We start from the raw sequence: 18,494 nt of genomic DNA, 5'->3' as shown, positions 1-18,494 counted from the left end.
TAGCTTTCTTTATTGAATACATAACCCTCTTTGACAGTTTTTCTGTTTGTTAACAATTATAGAAATTGCTTCTGCTAGGCTTGTCTATTACATTACATATAACCAGCTACTGCTTTGTATTTATTTTTTGTTTTCAGAATATAATTACAATCCTAGTCACCACAGAGGCTGGAAGTGTTTTTACAGACGGATTTTATAGCATCTGTAATATAAAAAAATATTAACTCAAACCAGGTTTACCTCTCTATAATTAAAAAGATAATTATATTTCAGCTCTTTGCATCTAGCAATTGCTTTTTTGTTGGTTCTGTGTAAACTCTTACTGATTCTAGTGCCTTGTATTTTTTTTCAATTGATATTAATCTCATTCATGCCCATCTCATTTATACGGTGACTTAAAAATTTTATGCAGAACAAGCAGAAACCTTCCCTCAAGGTTTCTTAGCTAGCAACCTGGGTGAAAGTCTTAGCATTATATACATCATTTTTATCAGAGGCAAAAGCCTGGGCATGTTACCCAAAGCCTAGTTCACATCTTCATTTATTTCCCTTCTTATGCTATTTGTATCTCTCCCCTGTACTCCTACCCTTTACTTTTGATGGTAGAATTTTCTTATCTTTCCCACTCTAATTCCATTTTAAGTCTCTGTATTATTTCTTTAAAATTTTCCCTGTTAATTTTTTCCTTTTTCTTTATTATTTTTTAACCTCTTGACTAGTCAAAATGTTATGATTTTTCCTCCTGATGTTTTTTTCCCCATCATTTGAGCTCACCCCTCTTTTAAGCTTAATAACTTGTCATTTTATATTATGGCATTGCCTCCCTGTTGTGTATATTCAAATTAAGATCCATCTGAAGATGCGACTCTATTACACTACATTGTTTTTCAAGGATTCTAATAGTTCCTCTTACAATGTATTTAACTTTTTCTACTCCTCTCCATAATTTTTAATTTTATTTTGCATTTCTATTCCTAATTGCTATTTTTAATCTATACTTTCATCACTGGTCCTAACCCAAGTTTCTTGTTTATTAGGGTTAATCATACTGAACCTCACTTCCACTGGGAATTTTAGTGAGTTGATTTCTGAGATCTGATTTCAAGGCATGATTTAGCAATAAAGACTGGTTTCTTATTTTCTTCAAGCTTTGCTTCCTTATGGAGTGTCTACTGACTCTACAGCCCTTGTGTGTTCTTCTGATTTATGACCTCACAGTAACTCTATCTGGGGACAAATACTTTTTAAGATAAAGCCTTTATGTTGGTATTAATTCCAAAACCAAGAGAAATCATCTTAGCAATTGAAGGACCCAAAAGGGGTGAAATGTACCGATGGTGCCATTATCACTTACAGAGCACTTTGAGAATCCATTTTCTCCTGTGACCTTCAGCAGTCTCCAGCAGCAGTTGTTAAAAACAAAGATGTAAAATGCAATACTTTCACAGATCAACCACCACTAAGAAAAACGCCCTCCCTCTTATTAAAGAAATTTTTTAAATAGCATGCAGTCTTACCTGCTGTTCTGGCAAGAATTTTTCATGAATCAACAGGACGTAGAGAATATTTTTTTTAAATATAAATGCCAAAAACATCTAAGCACATATTATTAACTTAGCATAAATTTTTTCCAGAATCTACATGACATGGAGAATATCTTTATTTTTTTTAAGCATAAGCGCCAAAAATATCTAAGCATGTATTATTAACTTGGCACAAAATGTCTAAAAACAAAGACCATTTTTATATAATCTGTCAATTCATTTAGATGACAATTAAAAAAAAAAAAATTTCTTTTCCAGAAACATGGCAGGAAATAGGTTACTTCTGTTACAGAAAATGAAATCTACTATCCCAACAGTAAGAATGAGAAGAGAAAAAAATGTCACAGAGAAAACGTCCACATAAGAAAAACGAATAATTAAACAAATGCTACACCAGGCTTTAAAGGAAACTGGATTGCAAATATAGGATTCAGCAAATTTCAATCCTAAACCCTACGTACATAAAAGATTTTCCCATCACAAACTCTAGCACTTTACAATAGGAGTAAAAAGGAGGTCATCTTCCTCCTACTCTTTATGAGGCTCATCTGCCTAACAAATCTGACATTGAACAAAGTCTAGTGTGGGGTTTTTTCCCAAAAGTAAATACCAAACCTACTGACAACACTGCTCTGTTTTCCAAAAATGGTAGACCTGCAGACACAAAAAATAAGTTACCAAAACAGAGAAGAATCAAAGCTAAACTTAGTCACCTTGCCTACTACCACTGGAAATAGAACTGTTTCACAATTCATAAAATAACTAAACTAAGATAGCAAATTCTTACTGCATCTCAACTCACATAAACATCCAATAAAGTAATTTAAAGATAAATTTACTTTTTATAAGAGTGTAGGTAAAGACTGAGAACCAGCTCAGAAAGTCCTAACTACAGAGAAAACCTGTTCTAGTAGAAAACTTACTTAGCAGCTTACTACAGTATTAAGTTACTTGGAAAAATGCTGGATGTGGTGCTAGTTTCACTTACACCAGCATAATTCAGAAGGAATTCAGCTGAACTGAATGAAATTATTCCTATGAAAGATCAAAGAAAGATCATTAAGCAGCAAAATTGTGGAGACTATGGCAACATATCAATATTAATAGTTATTGGCTTTATATTACATTGAATATTATTCAAATTTCAGTCCTTTAGATTTTAATTATGTACGTAGGATCTGGGATAAGCATCTCCCAAATTCCTCCATGATCACACGCTCAGCTAGACAGACAGAATAATTTCTATTTTCTGCCTCTTCAGCTTGCACCAGGAGACAAGAACATACTGCTTTCACTTCTTCCCAAGATATACGTACAGCTGGTTGCCTAACCGGGGGAAAAGAAAGGAAATACCTCCATTTTAAATACAGAAAATAATTTAAAAGACAAATTGCTAAACTCAGTTAAGAGCTGGAATGCACAAAGCTGAATCCAAGTAGCTGCACTGTTACTGTAAGATACAACCTTTTAGGAATTTCATTCTTCTACACTGAATAGCTTGTGCTTGTAACAGATTGCTTCTGAGATTTTCTATTTTATCACACAGGAGACTGTTCACACAATGTAATTGATTTATGAAAATGCTGCCCAACAGGTGCAGACAGAGAAATTTTATACAACAAGTCTCTTCCTGCCTCAAGTACAAGGAAATATGTTTGAAAGGCTTAGCCAAGGTCGAGGAAGTATGAAATGTAAATTCAGTTTACTGCTGTTGAAGGAAACAGCACCAAGTCCCTCAAGGATCCCTGAATGGCACCTTAGCAGCTTTGCATTGAACAAACTCTTGAAACTACTAGCTGTTAACATCATAACTCATTCTACTATATTAATAATACAACTCAAGCTCCTGTGTGATTCAAGCAAAAGCATAACTTGGCATGATCTACCCCATCAATACACTACCAAGACCAGAGATTACTAAAATATTTTTTAAATAGATCATCAGAAAGTATTTTAAAAACAAAATTAAGATAAGAATTTCAAGGTTGATGCAAAGGAGCGAAGAAATGATGTATGCAAATTCTAAGTTTTAGAGCCTAGAGTAAAGCTCCCTAAAATCAACTAAGAGGTGGTTTAATGAATTTTAATTATTAACAGCTGTTTCTATTTAGTAGGCAAATGACTATAAACCAACCAAAACCAAAGGTTAGGCTACTACTATATTAGAAATTATTACAACATCAGGATAGTACAACCACCTTAGACTATTTCACAATCCAAATTGCTAACGCAACTAAAATTGAGAGGAGGTGGATCAAAGGAAGAAGAGATGGGAAAGAAGCAGTGATGCAAATATGCTTATTAATTGAATATCACAAACATATCAACAACATAATTTTCTTATCAGTTCTTTGGTCAAGGTTTTATTAGAAATGAATGCTTGAACATAGAAAAATTTAAGAACAGAGAAACTGAAGGAACAAGATAAAGTAGCTAAGGGGAAAAATGTTGAGAGAATGAAATATATCATCGATACATAAATAACTGCTGTTTTGTAAGTAGAACTAATACATATATCCTTAAACTCTGTACACTACATCCTTAATGGATAGTTATAGGCCATCCTTTGGATATTTTTTCATTTATAGAAACAGGATGGCAAATGCTATGTGAAGTGATTCCTTGTATAAAAGCCATCTGTCATTCTAGTCACTATTACTTAAATAACTATGATAATGGTAACATGAAAAATGAATGAAGTCAGACCAATGAATTATGCATTTCTATTTCCAAATATTCACCTGTCTGTCTTCAATTTTGGTAACGTTTTGAATGTTGATGTTAAAACTGGGCTGTTTCCTTCATTATATCTAATGTCCATGTAGTTTAGCATATTTAGCTGGGGTTTCTCATCTGGACTTCCTTCATAATTTTTGCAACCAATGCATTTGCAAATAGAGGAACACATAATTTTAGCCTGAAAATATAGAATATTTAGAATAAAAATTGTATAAATCTTAAATTAAACATACATTTGAGCAACCATTCCAACTATATCACTAGGGACTTATTCTAGCTGTGCTGATCTTGGCTAGTTCCCGAGTGAGACCATCAGTATGAAAACAGTAAGGAAGCAGGAGGTTGATGCTCTGTACATCGACAAATCACTTCTCCCCTCAATTTGTGGATAACTTGGCAAGATAAAAAAATACCACAGATGCAAAGAAACTACCAGGATTAGAAGAAAACCATTCCTCATTTCTTGTGGAGCAAGGCATTGGCCAAGAGCTCCTGATGCTGAAATTTAGCTGACGAACTTCAGACAAATTCAGTTCTTTAAAGACATTACAACAAAGAGACTGTGCTCCTATGCTGAAAATTTATGGTGAAAAATGCAAAGAAAAAGTGATTATTTTTAGAAACTACCAGTTGCAGAATATAGTCAACATTAAGGTAGTAACTGATAAGAGGAAAGTTCAAAGTTCACCTGACTCACCTCAAAGCACTCACAATAATTCTTGAGGCATTCTGAGCGCTTGCAATTACATCCTCTGTTATGGTGAAGTTTCATTTCTCCTAGTTTACTTTTCCCAATCTTTGGTAAGAAAGCTTCTGGGTTTCTATCAAGACAGGCCTAAAACAAGAATTGCTAGATTATGACAAGTTCAAAGAAGTGGTTTTAAACACCTGAATGACTGTGACCCAATGTTTAACAAAGAAGTTCTTACTTCCCACTCTCATTATTGATGGTATGAAGCCCAAGGATAAAGGAGTCTTTCATGACATATGAGAGCAGGAATTTAAAGATTCCAGAACATTAAGCTGACTTGGCTCTACCACAGAAAGCAATTTACATTGTTTCTATGGAATAACATAAATAATCCATCAGCTATTCTCTTGGAGCTTGTTTTCTTTCACTGCTGATGCTACTTTCACCAGAAATAAAAAATTATCAGTGAAGAAAAAACCCTTGCATACATAGTTACATACATCTCAGAATTTTGAAACTTGTTTTATTAGTGGCCCAATAGAAAGTCCATTCACTGAAATCAGCATTGGATTGCAACAGCAGATTTTCATTAGGTCCCAAGACCTCACAATGCCACAGACTACTAAAAGGCAGGTTAAAGGGGTTATATATGCCCTTTATGTACAATATTATGGATAGCACAGGTATGCTTTCATCAGTGACAAACAAGATCTATCACGCTCTACCAGGTGCTATCTACAGCAGTGAAAGGAGTGCTTAGACATCAACAACCCCATCAGCTGAACTACAGACAAGCATCTGATTTTAAAACTGGCTGTTGCATATTGACAGCAAAAAAATGCTGTGGCTTGACCGGTTGGATGTGGCAAAGCTCTAACTTTAATTAGATCAATGTCTTGTACAAGACAATTTTATTATTATTATGTGAGTGATACAAAAAGAGTTCTGGAGAGTTGTATACAAGCAGCAGAAAGCCATTAATATATCCTTAAAGCATCAGCAGTAGAATAAGACTTTTCACTATCACTTTAAAACTTAGATAACATAACATGCATATGAGATTAAATTATTGCTCAGATTGTGCAGTTTGATATACACACAAAAATTAGGCCACATGTTGTTCTCTATTCTACTAATAAAATCAGTCTCCAAATGTAGAAGCAACCTGCTTCGCACTAGTGCAGGGTTCAGTGTCACTGTCATGAGAGCCAACTTGGCATCGCTGCATGGGTCAGCCAGAAAGACTAACACAGACAACTGCAGAAGATCTGTCAATGAGAGTAATAATTTAGATAGTAATAATCTGTTTTCCTTTAACTACTGTCTGACTTTGGGATACAAAAAATTTTCCTTCAAGTGAAAAAATCTTCTAAAATTAAATTCGGGTTTGAATACTTCTTTCTAAGAATAAGAGTTATCATTCAGTTAACCCATCACTAGTTTTAATTCAAAGTATCAGAAGGTCCATAAAAGGAAGGAAAGAAGAATAATACAGAAACAACACTTAGCTTTATTTAGATTAAAGATAACATATTCCAAATACTATAACTAGTGGAAAAAAACAATACTGCTGTATTTTCATACATGAAGCTGATACTAATGTGTACTATACTTTTTTTTCTTTTTTTACCTTAATGGCTTTCGATCGCTCAGTTTCATGAAGTTGATTGTTGTAACAATTATTGCAGTTGCAGTTGTTGCAAAAATCACTACTGGCAAAGCAATCACAATATCTATGATTAACACGTAAAATAACATAAGAAATGAAAAGAGTAACTGGTTTAAGAGTAAATTTTTTAATTAAATCCTACTTCTAGGCAGAATTTCCTGTTTCTACTCATAAATGTTTCTTCCTCTCTAATTTAATCACATCCTAACCTAGACAAAGAGCTTCTCTCTCTTTCTTACATTTTGTAAAATACATCCAGGCCATCAATGACTCAAATCAAAAATGTGTATACATCTCTGTGCATATTGATTATGTATGTAAGCAGCAGCAAGACAGAGAAATTATATTTTAGTATACAGCATTTGCATTCTACATAGGATTTTCCAGATAGGATCTGAACAATTCTTCTAGCTTCTTTTTATTTTTCATACTTTGGATTATATTCAGTCACCTACACCTCTGCATCAAAATTCCAGCTTGTGTGACACTAGTTTACAACAACTGTGGATCTTTTTAACTCCATAACAGACGAGCAATTTTTGACATGTATGTACGGTTCATTTTAAAGCAAAATTTCTTGTATGTTTGTCTTTTCATCTATACCCTGTTATTAGCAATTTATTAAATATTGATAAATGATTACTTACAATTTAAGACACTGAGATTTTGCACAGTTACACGGTTTCTTAGGCTTTATAATCCCTGAACCAAAAGGCAAGCTACACAGGTTGAAAAAAGAAAAAACATCAGAAGAAAATATGCAAATACAACTAAAATGAGAACTAATTATTCTATAGTTTTGAAACAATAAATACTGATTTTAATTTTTTGCGCTACTTAATAAGTGTTGCCTTACAGCATGCATGAGAAAAAGGATAAGCAATGTGTAATCTCCCTCTACCCACCAGCTGTCACCTACTTGGGACAGGTCTGCCCTTAGTCATATAACCTGGTAAGGGCTGTGCAGCTACAAAGCACTCTCACCTTTCACACCGGGGTTGCAGCTGCCTCTTCCTTAAAAATGATCTACAATTAAATATAATTAAAATAATTCCATTAGTGTTAGAAATACAGGCTAAACACCTACTAATTTGATTTGGAAATATATCAATTAACTCCAAAAATTAAATGCTTTTTCAGGCAAACTGACAGCACAGTTGCATTGATCCTAAGAAAACCTGAAACCACACTACGTAGTTTTGACTACCAGCAACTGGCATCATGATACCAAGATACATACACAATGTGTTCTTACCGAACAGCGTTTTTGTTACAAGAGAGAAGCAGCTATGCAACACGAAAATGTCTAGGAGTCATTGCCAGTTTAAAATTCAGAAGTCATCATGGATGTAGGATATTCCATGCATCTTACCCCTCTGAGGTCATTCTCACTGGCCTGTGCAGATTTGATTGTAGATGGAACGTGGCAGCGCTAGCTGCTGGTTGTAACGGTCCACTTTCACACTGTCCAAGACAAAATGGATATGTCCTGTTTATGTTAACTTCTAAAAAATACTCTTGTAAGTTAACAGATAAAAAGTAACAAAGAAAATGTTTCAGGATAATTTAATTACTAAGGTTACTGATAAAAACTCACGGAAGTAGAAAGTGAGAAATGAAAATGGCATGCATCTTTTCTTGGAAACCGTTCAGTATGTCAGGAATCTCATTTCTCCCAGTACAAAGAACCAAGAACAGCTTTCAGTGTTGCAGTGTTGGCACACTATTTTCAATTTACTGATCATTCCAGATTCAGTTGCTTTTAATTCCAGTAGTCAGTTGAAACTGGTTAGTGACTTCATGATTTAAATATCTGCAATATCACATCTAATTTGTTGAAGTCTAAGCAAAATTTTAGAAAAAGAATCAGTCCACAGGCCAAGAAAACACACTGCAGATCTGTTGTCTCTTCAGACACATGATTAATAAGGGCCTGGTTTTCAAGAGAGACAAGGGAATAACAATTAGGATTACACTGATATTACCAGTAATGGAAGGACAGTGAATAATTGTAAACCACTGTTATTGTAACAGGTGATGAATCTAGGTGACCATAAAGAAGAGGAAAATGAATATATTTAAAGCAAGAGAAGAAATCTAGGAAACAACTAATTTGGGATAAAGTTAGAGAAGAATTACAAGCCTGTCTACCTCACTGCTCCAGAATGTTTAGGCACCAATTTGCAGATACACTGCCTCTAGAGATGAAAGACTCCCTAGGTTGTTGTTTGATCTCACCCTTGGGTATTTTCTTCCTTTTTTTATCACAGTGGCTGCTATCCACAAACCATTTGCTGTGTTTGTACCCACATGACATATGCACTTCACACAAATCAGAAGTTAACTATAAAAAATTTGCAGTGATTTTTACTACCAACTCTGTTGGAAGTAACACATAAGACAACAAGCATCTACAGATTTTTAGTCTTCTGTTCAATTTTCATCCAAAAAAGAAAAAATCAACAACATTTATAAAGACTTAATGACTGTTAAATCCTAATCAAGAGAAAAAGGTGGAAAAAAAATCGTACCGGGGGAAAATATACCGCTTCTTATGGTAAAAATCAGTGTGCTCTCCTTCACCCCAGAAAAATCTTTAAAATGGTTCTCACAATAACATAATCTATATATTACCAAATTCAAGGTTTCAAAACTGGAATATATTTTTCTTATGGAAACCTGTATCTTTAATTTTGGTATTACTTCTAGAAGATGCTGAAATCAGAAACCTTTATATGCATAAAGTATACTAAGTGCAGAACTAATCTGTCCAAACTAGCTAAATTGTTACTTCCCCGCATGGAATTAACAACCCATTTTAAGAAAAGGAAAAAGAGCGTATATTGTACTTAACAAGTTTAAAGGCTAAAGCTTCTTTACCTCTTGTTCATTCAGAACCGGTTCACCTGGAACAGGCAAAAACTGCTCCAGTACAGCTGTTACAGGGTTGTCCACATCTGAAAAGGCAACATTTACCTGAAGACAGCAGAACTACTCACAATGTATAAAGTTTAATTTATCCATAAGTATTTATTGAATTAAGCATACAGGCAAACTGGTATCTTAATTTGTTAATTAAAAAAATCACCTGGGGCTGGCTGTCCTCTGTCAGCACTTTCTCCTACAATTCAGTTTTTAATTCAGGCTTACTCTGCAGTAAATAGTGTCAATGAAGTACCTAGAAGTTTTCTCTCTAGAAATGTTTTTCTCATTGCAAAATAAGAATAAAAACCTGAATACACAAAAATACCCATGAGAGAAGAACCCACCACCAATTTGTCAGCTAGGAATTTGAACATAGATTGTTTACTCTAAGACATCAAGGACAGTCAAATTCAAATGCCATAGACTTAAAATATTTTGCTAAAATATGAAAACTGTGAGAAACAACATTTGTCCTGAGTTCTTAGTTTACAAATTTCCAGAGTTCTGAGAGCACATTTGGAACGTAAGTCTTTAGCTTATGAAAAAAGTTACTAAAAACCATGGAGAAAACAATAGGTGTAAGAGTAAGTGTAAGTCCTGGTGAAGAACTGCATATAAATACATGAGCATCCTAGCCTACGTGAAAAAAAGTAAACATCAGTCACAGTAAGATTACAAGATAAATCTTATACCTGTACTTACTTACTTCACATCTAAAAAAAAGGAAAAAAGAAAAAAAGAAAAGAAAAAAAAAAGGAGCCAACAGACAGCTTAATTAAAAAGTGGAAGAGATCAGTCCCTACAAACTTTTAGATGTAATTTCTGGACCTAATTCTTTTACTTCCTATGAAAGACAAGTAAAACAGAAAAAAGCTCAAGCAAATAACTAAAAAAGATATGCTAGCACACTTTTCCTCAGCCTTTTTTTCCCCTGCTATCACAGTGAAGGAATGAGAATTTGAATTTTATAAAGGAACATGGCCTTTAACTTGAATGTGCCTGGTTTACTCTTCTGATGGCTTCTGACAAATACAAGTAAACAGGCTCCATAGCTGGAGCACCTGCTGAGAGATGCTCACACTCAGCACCTATTGGTATTGAGAGCAATACCTGTGTTTGCATGGTGCCTAATATTAAAAGGCTTTGCTTTCACATTGCCATCAAAATTCACCACTGTAATAAAATTATAATAATAAATAACAAAAAAAAAGTTAATAATGTTTTTGAGGAAGCTAGTTAGGTAAAGATTTATTTAAATTAAACTACACTTGAATACTTAGTTGCTGCTCAGATGAAAATGTTTTACTCCATCTAAATAGCATTAACTTTAGGGCCTCAGAAACCACTTTAAAAACTGATGACATTTCAAGTTCACATAATAATGTAAGTATTCGTGAGACATTCTGAATCCCAAGGCTAAAGCACACCCATTGCCCTCACGGCTGCTCTTCATTTCTAGAGACACAGTGACACCTGGTGGTAAGATGGGGTAAATGCAAATGGATGCGGGTGCTTAAGCTAAATGTGCTTTAAATGTATGGAAATTAATCTGTGTATAGAGTTTCAATAAATTCATCATATCCATTACATCATTCTTATTATACCGAAGCGCCTAGCAATTTTTCAGTTATAAAATAAAGTAAAATGATAACTGGTATTAGCTACATCAGCTTCGGCTCATCTCCCCGTGTTGCTGCTTAAGAACAAAAACATGTGGAGTTGCACGTTAACAATCTGTGATACACTATCTGACAGAATAGAGACAATTTTCGGTTTTATTGTACCTGAATGAAGATAATTACGTTGGTCATGGTGACGAACAGGTTTTAGTTCTTGTGTACCACAACTATTTACATGGAGTATTTTAGTACCTCCTTCCAACTGACAGATAACCTGCAATGAAAACTAATGATTAGCTTTCATCTAAGAAACTGTAATTCTAAGCACATAGATATAAAGGTTTTCATAAGAGTACCACCAGTCTTATAAAGCGTTACAATCACAGACTGGAATCTCTCAAACAAATGGATCATTACACATTAAGACGTTTGCTTTTTGACCCTTAATTTTAATTAATTTTGGAAGCAGCTATTGAGATCTAAAAAAAGTAGCTCCTCAGGCTAGGTGATATGGATTCCTGATTCTCTAAATTGCTCCATGGGGCTTTGTAGAGCATATACTAGCTATTTACTAGTGTGCTGGCTTCAGATTCAGTTCCCTAACCAGAATATGTCATTGTACATGTTTCATTTTATTTATTTAGCTGTGATTTTAAATCAAGACTTCTCCTCTGGATGAAGAAAGGGACTGACTTATTATTCTTGATACAGCACTTACTAAATGGGACTTCCTGCTGCTAGTGTGGTACAAATAATTTAATTTTCTCTAGCATATAATTTTGTTGTCAATTACAGGATATAATTACCATAGGATTGGAATCATTTCTCTGTGAACATCTGGATTCCTCTGCTACATTGTGCAACGCCACTACCTTGCAGCCAGACTCACCAACATTTGGACTCTGAAAAATTGCTCTGTCTTGGTGATTCTCGATAACATTACTAACTGCCTCTCTTACCTCAGCCTGAAATGTAAGTTTTAAATCTTAACAGGCATGCTTTAAAATCTACTTTAAATTCCAAGCAAATGCAACAAATTAAAATATTCATCTGTATAAATCATATATTCTAAAGCAAGCATTGTTTTCAAATGTAATACTGAGAACAGTTAATTTACTTGACAATAGCAGCAAGATTTTTGCTTATATATCAAGTAAAAATATTCCTGAAAAATAACAATGAACAGTAACATACTTCACAGTAACAATGGTGTTCAGTGTCTCCAACATCATGAAGCATCAACTCATTTCTAAATTGCCTTGGAGAAGTTAGGCAACAGTCACAGCAAATTATGCAAACCAAGAATTAATCCTGAAATATATAAATTGGCTGGGGATCATTGGGATTTAATCTAAGTAAGAAGTACTCATCTGAGACCAGACTGCAAATCCAGTTATAACTATAAATCAGATTGTTCCAAAATAAATTTTTGTTATGGTGATCAACTAGTGTGTGTCATGGCACTCCATCACAGATGTGGTGCCGCTTGCATTTGTTGAAAACTGATTTACCACCTGTCTTGCTGATCCTTTAACTTATTACAGTGTCATCTTCGCATAAGTCACACTTCCAGATGAAGCTTTGCCCTCTCAGTACACACTTTAAAACACCGAATGGATAACCTTGAAAAACCTGGCTACAAAATCCCAGTAATTTTCAGACATCTCCCTTTCATGAAATACCTCAATTTCTATAGTTAGTCTAGTACACATCTAGGAAATTGTATTTGAAAAATTGAAGCATTTTAAGAGAATCATTAAGTTGCAAAAAACATCTCTCCATTGAAGGAAGGCTAATGTTAAAGCCAGATTTTCAGCCTCAGCTCTGTTCCTTTATATACACTGCATGTGGGTAACAGCTAAAATACATATCTGCCGTTTGAGGGTATGTGGCAGAGTCCCACTGGGCAGTTTGTGTTCAGGTGGCCTTAGGAGAAGCTCCCTCCCTAACTGGCCTGAAATGGAACCAGAATGTGCAGGTGGCAAACAGGAGCCACCTAGACTTGAGCCAATAGGAACAGAAACAGGAGAAAAATCCAGAGGCTAATTTTCCTTCCTCCACAATGTAGCAGCGTAGGAAATCTACAAAGCAACACTTTTCTTTCCCTCTTTTTTGGAGCAGATCAGATAGGACAGTGTTTGAAAGAACCTTTCACCCTCTAGCACTCAGAATAAATCTCATTTTAGACATTCAACACTCACACAGATTCTTCCAATAATAATAAAATCTTGTATGCATACTTACTGTTTTGTCATAGACAGAAGCACTAGTCTGAGGTAGGCCACAGGCACCACTGGAAGATTCTAGTACATAAAATAAAGCATGTTTTATTTACAAAAGATCAAGTGTTCTATATCAAGAACTCCTTTACAGCATCATTAGAAGAGATTTTGATGTCACTACAGCATTACATTCTGGTGAAAAAAATGTTTCACATTCTTTTCTAACAGACTTGCTGGAAAAAACAAACTTCAGTTTGCGTCTTTTTGATATCTTTAAAAGGTTTATTGTGCCCATTTGGTAAAATTCATTTAGCTTCAAAATAAACTGCCTTGTAAGATCAAATCCAGCAGTCAGGGTAACCCTGAGCAGGACTGTGAACAGGTTATGGGCAGAACACAACTGTTCATGTGCTTACTGTCATCAGCAGTACCAGTGCAAACCACCTAACTTGCATAACCTGTGGCCAAACTTTGAAGTGAAATAAAAACATGGTTAAACTAAAAAAAAAAAATTTAAAAAAAAATTAATTGTGCTGCAAAGAGTATCTTTTTCACAGTCCCCTGAAGGAATCTGGAGATGATATGAGAAGAAAGGAAACTCAAAAGTAAGACTGAACTATGTGACTGAAGCAACATGAACATACCTGAACAGAGGTCCATTCTCCTTTCAAACATTCTTAGTTACATTAACATTATCAAAAAAGGCTCACACTGCAATTTGCCAAATCCAGAATATTTTTTTTAGCTATTTAACACCTTCCCTTATAAGAGGAGACAAAAAAAAAAAATCCCCCTCAATTACTTGGGGTGCTTACATTTAAGCAATTCGTCACGTTTTGTAACTGTATAGTACTGTTTTGGATTCCTTTAAATTGATCATAACAAATAGATTCATTCTCACCTGCAACTGGAAGTGTGAATGACCTGAATACCTGAAGAAAGAATGTTTTATTTACAACTATTTTATGCATTAAACTATTCACTTTTAAAAAGCCAAATAAATAAACAAAAAACTGACCTAAAGTAACCTTGAAAATTGGGTTATTTACAGTTTCATACAATGACATAATTAAGCACAGAAATGCTGCAGCCTATTCAGCATTACCAGACGCTGTTATCTACCTTGAACAATATTTCTGCTTTTTCTGCTCAACATGTACCTGTTGTTCAGATCTAATGCATTTACAACTATAACGGCATCATATTTAATACCTACATTTATATTTTCAAAACCAAACCAAATGAATGGAAAATGGAGCAAAACCAAAAACCAATGAATTTGTAGTTTCAAATGAGAATTAAGATTGATTTAGCTAGACAGCCTGCTCTCACTGTGCACTGTTCTTCCTCTTAATATAGACAGCAGTTTAGGAGGGTAAACAACAATCCGCTTTACTTCAATATAACCTGATTGGAATTTTGTTCTAATACCTTCAAGAAACAGGGTAGATTAAAGAAACATGCAAATTTAGTGCAATAAACTGTAAGGACACTAGGAAGAGAGCTGGTCAGCAATATTTTTTTCTAAATCTCATTTTTATCTCCCTGTACAGAGACTAACAAATTTTCATTATCTTCAACTGCACTTTGAATAAAGCAATTGTTACACCTTAATCACATCTTTATCTTCTAGAGCCTTTTGCATCTTATTAATGGTTCAAAAGACTGACAGTTAAAATTCTTAAAGAACTACTGGTAATATTGAACATGTGTGTAAAAAACTTTCCAAGCCAGAGATACTTTTAAACTATAACCGTAACCTGAAATCAGAAAGAAAACCAAAACACCTAAGGTAATTGTCACAGTAGACCTCAAGCATTTCAGGATGAGATGCCAGTGGGAAACACACTGAGCCGGGTAGTGTCAGCAGTGATTTCTGTGACAGAAGGTTTCCTGCGCAGACAGTTCCCCAGCTGCCCCCTGGGTTCAGCCTGGCACCTCAGTGGGATACTACAAAGGGAAATCAGACCTTGTTTTCAACCAAGCGATTTTTTGTGAGTTCTGGGGGCTTTTAAAAAATTATTTTAGTTTTTGTATCTGAGAACAGCATGGTTTATCAAAAAATTCAACTGTTATGCTTACTTACTTCAACATAGCTTCTCAAAGGAAACCTCAGTGCCCCTCTAGAAACAGCCACAGTGTAAACTTAAAATTTCAGGATTTCTTCCCTGATATTCTACATCCATAAACAAAGACACAAGGACACATAAGTATTCCACATATGAATAGTCTGCATTAAGCAGATGGATTTGGTCCTGTGAGCATCACAAGAAATGTTATGCTGTGTACTTTTCTAGATAGTAATTGATCCAACACAGAAAACATAACTTCAAACTGTACAGAAAAAGCTGCCAAACGTACTAAGCAATAGGAAACCCTTCTCTCCTACACAACTACTTTTGCCATGAAGATTTAACAATACAGGCTACAGTTTACTGCTGTGAATAAATAACTTTTTAACTCCTTTTGACTAAAAAAAATATGATTACAAGTATGTCACCTGTGGAACTAAAGAACAAAAGTTAACATCCTATTTTTATGTACTTTGCACAATTATCTAATAGTTGCTAATACAAATGGTAATATTTAAAAACATAGCGGGTATATTTTTGACATGGTAAGATTTTTGTTAATGATCAAAATAACTACCCAGCTATTTATAAATATGGCTTATAACATGGACAAAAAAGAACAGCAGTCAGAACCATATGTTCACACTGCATGCTATTTCTGGCAACGTACAACATTTATTTCTGTTTGCTACTAAGTTTTTTCTAGTATAAAATTTATGACATAACTTTAAACGTTATGTGAATCCCATGGAAATGTTATGTGGCAATTCCCCACGTTTAAGTCACAATATATAAAAATTTCTGTTTCACTTAATCTTACTGGTACTGTTCTGACATTTTGATTGACTGTTCCTTCTGGAGAGAAAACGCTTGACGTTGGACCACTGCAATTTTCAAGCTGCATTGCTACAGAAGAAAGGAAGTGGACACCATCTGAAGGCAGATAAGGTGAATGCATGTGATAAGCTGCTTCTGGAAAACCTAATTCCTTGTATTGTTCAAAATCTTCACCATTGCAGCTGTTTCCATGTGGGTGGGGTTCCAGTTTTACTATGGTATTTTGCTTGTCAATGGTAAATGGATACTTGAAGTGATCTAACGAAGTCTCTTCTGCTTTTACAGTGCATAAACGATTGTCTTGCCTAGAGAGCAATCCTCCTTCATTGGGATTATTAATTACTGCAGTTTCCAGATTGAAGTTTTCAGAACAAACAGGTCTATTTTGATTAAATGTTTCAGTTACAAGACCGCTATCTATTACTGATCCTGTATCAAGCAATATCTGATTCTCCATAGTCGTGGACTGTCAACTGCTTCGTATTTACTTTTTTCATTGAAGATAAATAAATTTTCTGTTTCGCTATTCTTCCGAATAGTTTCTCTATCTAGAAGTGAATGAAATAGTCTTAGCCAAACACGTATCTATAAAACTGAAGTTTAACCCAACTAACATCTAACTATGAAACTTAAAAACATAATGCTGGAAGAGGTTGCTGGGGTTCTGAATCTAGCTTATAGAAAACACAGGCCACCATGCCAACACAAAACTAGCTGCTTTTACCTTAAGAACACATTATTTGTTAACTCTTAATAATGTTAACAGCATCCAGACTTCCGAAGTTTTGCTGCTCGGCCTTAGTAGTCAAAAAAAGCAATCAAATTTGACGTAGTACACTTATTAGGCAGCTATAATTACACTGTTTGAAGTTTGTGTCAGCAAGTAGCACGTTAAGACTGAACCTTATCTGTACTTTCCACATCGCTGCTGCCAGTTACCAACCACACAAGCCAAAGCACCTCTACCCACATGATCGCCAGGCCAGCATTGAAAAGACATAAGCCAAGATGCACCTGCGCTGCCATCACTATTATTTCTGCACTTAGAGTAAGGCAATGTGGGGAGGGCCAAGCGACCCGTGTCCCCCTGACTGGACTGGGAACCATCAAGGGCCAAGCGACCTACACCCCCCTGACTGGACTGGGAACCATCGAGGGCCGAGTACGCCTCATCCCCCTGACTGGACTGGGAACCATTAAGGGCCGAGCACCCCTCATCCGCCTGACTGGACTGGGAGCCATCGAGGGCCGAGCACCCCTCATCCCCCTGACTGGACTGGGAGCCATCGAGGGCCGAGCACCCCTCATCCCCCTGAGTGGACAGGAAACCATCGAGGGCCGAGCAACCCGCGTCCCCCTGACTTGTCTGGGAACCGTTACCGGCTCTGAGGCGCCGCGGGGCAAGGTAGGGAGACCCCCCTGCCCCGGAGCTCGGCCCACCACACCACACACCCCCCCCCCCGCTTTCCCGGGCAGGGGCAGGCGGCCAGGCCGCACCTGCAGCCCGCGCCCCCTCCCTCAGGCGCCGCCGCGGCCGTTGGCGCTGGGAGCGCGCCAGAGCGCCGCCCGCCCCGCTCCCCCTCCCCGCCCCCGGCAGCCTGGGCGCCGCCGCGCTTCTCCCCTCGGTTTGTGTGTCAAGTATAATTTCCCCTTGGAAATCACCTCGTGTTACAAAGAGGCAAAGATTAACCCGGTCCCTGGCACTGAGTAAGGGGCGATTTGTTACAAGCCGTGTGGAAGAGCGGTAAGGCCGCAGCTAGAGGGCCGTGGGCGGTTCGGGGGTCCCCAGCACAAGGGGCACAGGGAACCACCGGAGGGGGTCCAGCAAAAGGCCGTGGCGATGAGGAAGGGCCCTGGAGACGATGAAGGAAGGGCCTGAAGCACATCTCCTGTGAGGAAAGGAGGCCTGTTGAGCCTGGAGCCATAAAGTGGAAGGGAAAATGCAAAGGAGACGGAGCCTGGCTCTTTCCAAAACTAGTCCCCAGTTTTAATGCCATTTCAAAGGAGCTTCCAGGTACTGGGAATCTTCAGATAAAGCAAATAACATTATAACAACGTTAACTTTCTGTGCCCACACTAGTTCTCCACTGCCTTACCATTCACGTTCTATGGGTTATTCACTGTAAAGATCAAACCAGCGCTACCCCCTAGCTTGCAGATGGCATCCCAGCAGTTA

The 18,494-nt window shown here is 36.4% G+C and overlaps 1 protein-coding gene across 1 annotated transcript in view; it reads right to left on the bottom strand.

Annotated features, from left to right (window-relative positions):
• TESMIN (testis expressed metallothionein like protein) overlaps positions 1-16,209 on the bottom strand; it is an 80,435-nt gene extending 64,226 nt beyond the window's left edge. Inside the window, exons 1-11 of the mRNA XM_080405567.1 lie at positions 14,311-16,209; positions 13,432-13,490; positions 11,353-11,461; positions 9,524-9,600; positions 8,016-8,107; positions 7,628-7,669; positions 7,291-7,362; positions 6,605-6,707; positions 4,981-5,118; positions 4,286-4,461; positions 1,355-1,397 (exon numbers count right to left, since the gene is read on the bottom strand). Coding sequence (XP_080261693.1) covers positions 1,355-1,397; positions 4,286-4,461; positions 4,981-5,118; positions 6,605-6,707; positions 7,291-7,362; positions 7,628-7,669; positions 8,016-8,107; positions 9,524-9,600; positions 11,353-11,461; positions 13,432-13,490; positions 14,311-14,476 — 1,077 coding nt within the window. The 5' untranslated portion in view covers positions 14,477-16,209. The remainder of the gene's footprint in view (positions 1-1,354; positions 1,398-4,285; positions 4,462-4,980; positions 5,119-6,604; positions 6,708-7,290; positions 7,363-7,627; positions 7,670-8,015; positions 8,108-9,523; positions 9,601-11,352; positions 11,462-13,431; positions 13,491-14,310) is intronic.
• Between the last annotated feature and the right edge of the window lie 2,285 nt (positions 16,210-18,494).

Source organism: Falco punctatus (genome assembly GCF_963210335.1).
Source record: "Falco punctatus genome assembly, chromosome: 10".
Taxonomy (NCBI): Eukaryota; Metazoa; Chordata; class Aves; order Falconiformes; family Falconidae; genus Falco; species Falco punctatus.
This window is presented reverse-complemented; position numbering and strand designations above follow the sequence as displayed.